General features: G+C 36.8%; 3 protein-coding genes across 3 annotated transcripts in view; all 3 read right to left on the bottom strand.

Annotated features, from left to right (window-relative positions):
• LOC113824385 (cuticle protein 7-like) overlaps positions 1 to 660 on the bottom strand; it is a 667-nt gene extending 7 nt beyond the window's left edge. The window contains exons 1-2 of the mRNA XM_027377126.2: positions 534 to 660; positions 1 to 414 (exon numbers count right to left, since the gene is read on the bottom strand). The exon at positions 1 to 414 is cut by the window's left edge and continues 7 nt beyond it. Of these exons, the coding sequence (XP_027232927.2) occupies positions 73 to 414; positions 534 to 545 (354 nt within the window). The 5' untranslated portion in view covers positions 546 to 660 and the 3' untranslated portion in view covers positions 1 to 72. The remainder of the gene's footprint in view (positions 415 to 533) is intronic.
• A 1,836-nt stretch (positions 661 to 2,496) lies between these two features.
• On the bottom strand, positions 2,497 to 3,187 carry LOC113824386 (cuticle protein 7). Its single transcript, XM_027377127.2, has 2 exons — positions 3,100 to 3,187; positions 2,497 to 2,922 (listed from the first exon to the last, which is right to left on the bottom strand). The coding sequence occupies exons 1-2, from the start codon at positions 3,109 to 3,111 to the stop codon at positions 2,581 to 2,583; spliced, it is 354 nt and encodes a 117-aa protein (XP_027232928.1). The 5' UTR covers positions 3,112 to 3,187; the 3' UTR covers positions 2,497 to 2,580.
• Positions 3,188 to 5,377: 2,190 nt separating this feature from the next.
• LOC113824388 (cuticle protein 19-like) lies at positions 5,378 to 6,008 on the bottom strand. Its single transcript, XM_027377129.2, has 2 exons — positions 5,896 to 6,008; positions 5,378 to 5,790 (listed from the first exon to the last, which is right to left on the bottom strand). Exons 1-2 carry the CDS (start codon positions 5,905 to 5,907, stop codon positions 5,449 to 5,451), a joined length of 354 nt encoding a protein of 117 aa, XP_027232930.2. The 5' UTR covers positions 5,908 to 6,008; the 3' UTR covers positions 5,378 to 5,448.
• Between the last annotated feature and the right edge of the window lie 1,492 nt (positions 6,009 to 7,500).

The raw sequence follows: 7,500 nt of genomic DNA, 5'->3' as shown, positions 1-7,500 counted from the left end.
CATGATTTATTTACAAATATACAGTGTGGAGGGTTTCCTTAATAAATATCACAGTCGAACTAGATTTTCGATCTAAGCATATGAAGGGGCGGGCTTGTAAGCAGGCTGTTCGGCAGGGTACTGGGCCTCGCCCTCGTAGCTGACCTCGGCCACGAAGCCAGAGTCGCCGTTGACAGTGTAGGTGACCTTCTGCAGACGACCGTCAGGAAGCTGAACGTAGTACGATCCTTGGGTGTCATAGCCGTCACGAGCCTCTTGGTGGCCGAAGTCGTTTCCAGAATATTCGTCCTTGACGGCGTAGTTGAAGTCGTACTTGGCAGGTGCAGGAGCAGGTGTCGGGGCGGCATAGCCATAGGCTGGGGGCTGATCGGGGAGGGCGATGGCCACGGCCACAAGGGCGGCAATGATGATGAACTGGAACAGATTTCAAAATTACATTTAAAAAAAAAAAAACTATAACTGCTATTATTTGCATACGAAACCTTATTTCCATTCTGTTTCTCATGAGTTGCAAGTCAACCTAGCTCACTCACCTTAGGAGACATGTTGAGGATGAGCTGCTAACTGATGGAGATCGGAGTTGCGTTCACTTTATATACTCTAAGCTCCACCCTACGCAATGACGTCACGGCCTTCAGAGGATGTCTAACACAACCCCAGGGAAGCTTAACGTGCGCCCGTTCACTCATCAGATGTTATTATTATATTCATCAATTCTGAATTGATTAATGAATATATTTTTCCCCTATTTTCATTATTAATTTTAGTAACTGAAGCTGCAGTCCTAATTACACTGCAAGAGTATATTAAATTAGGAGTACATTCCACTCTACCCGCTTATTGTTACGTATTTTCGTATGTGTCACGATTTTATTTTCCCGCATCAATGTCTTGAAGAGAACTATTCGTGTATCCGTTTGTATGTGTTTATTTACGTACAAACATATACATGCACGCACACTCGCATATATATTATGCTTATGTATATATATATATATATATATATATATATATATATATATATATATATATATATATATATATATATATATATATATATATGTATGTATGTATGAACAAAATAGAAAAGTAGCGTAGCTATTTCATAACTATCGTGCTATGCATATATATCTATACACATATGTGCATGTATTTATATATGAATATATTATTTCCTAAACGCGGCACTAATTATGCATTGTATATGGAAGTGCAGACATTTTACACGTACAGTAATGCAGTAAAATACATACAGTGCTAACGTTCATGCATGAACATATACATCTGATATGTAAGTTTACATTTATGTATATATAACTGTGCATACAGATATGCTTATATAAGCATCCATATAAATATTTGCTTTTGTATACGTATGCACATATACACATACATACTAAGTCGTATCAACAAAGTCAAAGGAGCTTTTATGCACACATACATGCATACGCACATCACAAAGCACATGCGCATTATGGGTGCATGCAGCACTTTAGAAAGAGGGCATCTGTGATGGAAAATGAATTGCGAATCCAGGATGTTTAGAGAGAAAGGACTTATGACGCTTCTTCCAGTCGCCTCACATAACGGAATAGTTTAGATTTACAGGATGGTATGATGTGATACGCACTTATATAGATATGAGACCTCTTCCCAGCCTAGCATTCAAACCCACTCGCTCTACACAAAACTGTTTCAGTTTATCATCTATTTGGATGTTCGCAAATTCCGCCTTCTAGGTACGCCAATGAGTCATATCCTTAGAGATTGTATTCATGGTATAGACATATTCCATTTTCGATATTATTAGCATAACTATCTTTAGTTTCATCATTATAATTTCATCATTATAACTATTAATATGTAGAGACCCCTACTAGTGAAAGTGGGAGGAATTGCAGCGATTAGACTCAAAGCTCTGGTTGGACAAATCCTCCGAGTGTTGACAAACAACATACGGTTATGTGATCCTTATAGTCCCACCGTTAGGCTTTCTCTGCCTTTCTTGTCGATTATTCTGCTCAGTTGCGTTCATTTGGTAATTTTTAGTTTCCCGGTATAATATAAACAGTGAAATTGAATTAAAGCAAATCCATCCATTAATAAAAAGTATTTATTCTACGAAATCAAAGCGTTGTCGTGTCGCTTGCCAAACTTCCTGTTTTTGATCACACGTAATCCTCCTTTCTAAATTTCGTGTTCGTTGCCTCATTTCAAAACATGTCTAGATCAGTGTATGTGTTTATGCATACATACATATGTATGTATAAATATATCACATGTATGTATACGTTCAATATGTGTGCATGTCTTTGTATTCATTATATATATGGGTGCGTGTGTGCATGTGTCGGTTTCCTTATATATGTATGTAGGTGTGCATGCATATGTAAGTATGTGCAAGTTAATATATCTGAGTATGTGTATGCATATTTGTATATATGTGTGTGTGCGCAGGCACATGCATTCATATACATTTAGGATTAAACGAACACAACTGTTTTTCATGATTTATTTACAAATATACATTGTAGATTGTCTCCTTAATAAATATTATCACAGCCGAACTCGATTTTCGATCTAAGCATATGAAGGGGCGGGCTTGTAAGCAGGCTGTTCGGCAGGGTACTGGGCCTCGCCCTCGTAGCTGACCTCGGCCACGAAGCCAGAGTCGCCGTTGACGGTGTAGGTGACCTTCTGCAGACGACCGTCGGGAAGCTGAACGTAGTACGATCCCTGGGTGTCATAGCCATCACGGGCCTCCTGGTGGCCGAAGTCGTTTCCAGAATATTCGTCCTTGACGGCGTAGTTGAAGTCGTACTTGGCAGGTGCAGGAGCAGGTGTAGGGGCGGCATAGCCATAGGCTGGGGGCTGATCAGGGCGGGCGATGGCCACGGCCACAAGGGCGGCAATGATGATGAACTGGAACATATTTCAAAATTACATTTGATATATATATATATATGTATATATATATATATATATATATATATATATATATATATATATATATATATATATATATAAAACTGTTGTTATTGGGATATGAAACCTTATTTCCATTCAGTTTCTGATGAGTTGCAAGTCACCCTGACTTACCTTGGGAGACATGTTGAGGATGAGCTGCTAACTGATGGAGATCGGAGACGCGTTCACTTTATATACTCTAAGCCCCACCCTACGCAATGACGTCACGGCCTTCAGAGGTTGTCTAACAACCTCAGGGATGTTCCCTGTGTGCTCCCTCATCACTTGATCTATTTATTATCATTACTATTCATCAGTTCTGAATTAGATTAACGTATTAGTTGTACGTTATTTTCATTATTAATGGCAATGATTAGGTATCTCGAATATGTTGGAAAAGCAGAATAGTTAAAAGCTCTTACTATAGGAGTTGTAATTTCGTTTTCCTTAAGCAGTTTTTTTAATAAAATGCAACATATATGTGTTATAAATACATACATATATATACATATACATATACTTACATATATCTACATACACACGCAGATATCCGTATATATGTATATATATACATATTCGTATATATATGGATATATATCCGTATATATATATATATATATATATATATATATATGTATATATAATATAATATCCGTATATATATAATATCCGGATATATATAACATCCGTATGTATATTCGTATATCTATAATATCCGTATATATTATGAAAATAAACAACTAGAATATATAGTATTAAGAGCCATTTTTGAATATACCTGGTGTATTTGTATATCCAAATAGACATACATGTATTCATGCATGCATATAGTTTACACACGGACACCTAGCATTTTGTGATTTATGCAAGGAAAGACAGAAAATACTTATATATACAGTGCAAGTTTATGAATATAAGTACACTGCAAACTTTTTCTTTTCATTTTTACTTCTTATGTATGCGTTTGCTTATATATATATATATATATATATATATATATATATATATATATATATATATATATATATATATATATATATATATATATATATATATATATATATATATATATATATATATATATATATATATATATATATATATATATATATATATATATATATATATATATATACACACATGTTTCCCTGAATGTCACACACTGAGAAACAGACACATGAATATATGCATGCTTCTGTGTGAACAAAAATACACATGTGAACGCACACACAAGAGTGCATGCAACCGCACATCACGAAGCACACATACGCACCATGAGCGTATCTAGTTGCTTAGAAAGGGGAGCAACTGTGATTGAAAATAGATTAAGATTCCAAAACGTTCAAAGAGAGAGGCTTTGCGACCCTTCCTTCGTTCACCTCACATAACGGAATAGTTTATATCCGCAGAGTAATGTCATATGATAAGCACTTGAATATATATGTGGTAGCATCCCTGACAATGATTCGAGCCCACCCACTCTAGACAAAGATGGTTTAATCTATCTGTTCTCCCTAACTGTCATCTAGAATGGGTAGATTAGAATCTTGGTCAGGGAGGATACTATACTTTTACTTTTGTTTCTCCAATAGACGTAAATCATTATCCGTATTCTAACTGTTATCATTATAATCCCCATCATCCATAGCATCATCACATCATTACTAATGTCAATAGGTGACCCCTAGTAAGGTGAGTTGTATGTACTTAGTGGGAGAGTGTTCAGCATCAGACCCATAGTTGCTGATAACTCAGCTCACGGATATCTACTGTTTTGCTCACTTTTATTCTTATTATTCTTTTGCTATTCCATTTTGTCCAATTATCGATATGGGATATGAATCAAGGCAAAACATATATATACAATAAAAATAATAAATTAATAAAAAATAGTCCCCGAGGTCCTATCGATGATATCCTTTATAAATATTGTGTCGCTTGCATCAGTTCCCCCTGCTTTTTCACCCTATGTATCTGTATACGTATGTGTGTCTTGAGGTGTTATACACACATGCACACACACACACACACACACACACACACACACACACACACACATATATATATACATATATATATATATATTATTTATATATACCTTAAGCATATTATATATATGCAGTTTCTAGATATTCACACGCACACGCAATATGTATAAATATCTATATCTATATCTATCTATATATATATATATATATATATATATATATATATATATATATATATGATCTATGCATCATATATGTTTGAATATATATGTATGTATATATCATATATGTCTGTGCGTATGTTTATATTGGTATATGTGTATATATACACATTTTTATGCATGTATATGTATGTATATATACATGTACATCAAAGTATAAGCAAAATATACGCAAATATTTATGTTCTATTAAATAACGGATAGATTTGGAAGTTTTATTTACACATTAACAATGGATTTAATAAATATCACAGACGAACTCGATTTTCGATCTAAGCGTATGAAGGGGCGGGCTTGTAAGCAGGCTGTTCGGCAGGGTACTGGGCCTCGCCCTCGTAGCTGACCTCGGCCACGAAGCCAGAGTCGCCGTTGACGGTGTAGGTGACCTTCTGCAGACGACCGTCGGGAAGCTGAACGTAGTAGGAACCCTGGGTGTCATAGCCATCACGGGCCTCCTGGTGGCCGAAGTCGTTTCCGGAATATTCGTCCTTGACGGCGTAGTTGAAGTCGTACTTGGCAGGTGCAGGAGCAGGTGTAGGGGCGGCATAGCCATAGGCTGGGGGCTGATCAGGGCGGGCGAGGGCTACGGCCACAAGGGCGGCAAAAATGATGAACTGGAACATAATAAGGGATATACCAAGAGACACACTACTTAAACTGCAAAATGTAACAATTCCAATTTCTCACAGGCTTCTTCTATGTCTACACGGATGACCCACCTTGGGAGACATGCTGAGGATGAGCTAGTAACTGATACAGATCGAAGTACGCGTTCTCTTTTATGCTACAAGCTCCACCCTGTGGGCTGACGTCACGGCCTTCAGAAAAGAAGCCTAAGGCCGCCCTAGCCTCGGGGATGTGCATTCGCTAACTCATCACTCTAACCTCTAATAGAAAATGTATATGTGCATTTGCAAAATATAAGAGATCAAAATGATACAATGTGCATATGAAGAGAGAGAGAGAGAGGTACGTACTGATGTTTCGGTACGTACATTTGTACACCCACATACATATACATATTATATGTATATACAACATATATGTATATATTTAAATATATAAACATACACTATACATGCATATATATGTGTGTGTATGTGTGTATTCATATATACACATTTAAGTATATTATGTAGAAATATTTACTGTATGAAAGGGAAAAAAAGTGTCCTCCAACTTCGTAGCTTGGACTAATACGACTGAAATCGAGAGTATTAACAAAAAAAATAGTTTCGTTAGTTATGAAAGCGTTGCGTCAGCGGTGTATAAAGCCATATCAAAGGTAAAATCGGGGGGGGGGGCTACAGAGATGAATCTTGGATTTTCTATTGTGTAAGATTACAAGCATATACATGCAATTACCCATATATGTATGGGTATATAAATGTATGTACATATATATATATATATATATATATATATATATATATATATATATATATATATATATATATATATATATATATATATACATAAATATATATATTTATGTATATATTGGGTATATATGTATACTTAAATTTCCACACTCATACATACACTCGCATAAATATATGTATTTGTGTATTTGTGTATGTGTGTATGTGTATATAGATTTATGTGTGTATGGATTCATGGATAGATTGACATTAGATTAACACATTGATTTCAAGTAACAGAGACTTGTACTGATCTGAATCGGACAAGAGTGAACCGTTTCCAAGTGCGTCTCTGCCCTGCGTCGATGTTTGTTGTTTCTTGACAACTTCCTTATGTTGCTATGATACTCATTCACAAACAATACACAGACGCACAGGACACATACAAATAGGTATATACATATATTTGTACACATAGAGAGAGAAACACACACACGCACACACAGAAAAACACACGCACACAGATACACGCACACACAATATATATATACATACATACGCGTGCTTATGTTTATATGTGTGATAAAATGCATCGTCCGCAATCAGTAAAACATATTTTTGAGAGGAATTGCACCTTCCAAAAAGGAAGAAAAGAACAGGACAGGACTGGCACAAAGGTAATCACGCAGAGATAGCTGGCACGTCAAAGGAGTATTTCTAAGGCGGTCAGCTAATTAGTGAGGCACCTTCCTGTTCGTGATCTGGACGTAAAAGCGATGCTGAGGGGGAGGACGGCGGCCGCTGGGAGACGTGGGGGAGGAGGTACAGCAAAGGGAGGTAGGGAGAGAAGAGGCAGAGAGGGGGTGAGGGGCAAGAGGCAGAGAGGGGAGGAGAAGAGGTAGAGCGGGAGTGGGGGTGGGGGGTGGGGGGGCAGAGGGGGGAGAAGAAGCATAACGGGGGCGG

This window comes from Penaeus vannamei, chromosome 4, assembly GCF_042767895.1.
Source record: "Penaeus vannamei isolate JL-2024 chromosome 4, ASM4276789v1, whole genome shotgun sequence".
NCBI classification, from domain to species: domain Eukaryota; kingdom Metazoa; phylum Arthropoda; class Malacostraca; order Decapoda; family Penaeidae; genus Penaeus; species Penaeus vannamei.
The sequence above is the reverse complement of the archived record's forward strand: the minus strand, read 5'-3'. Positions and strand labels throughout refer to the sequence as shown.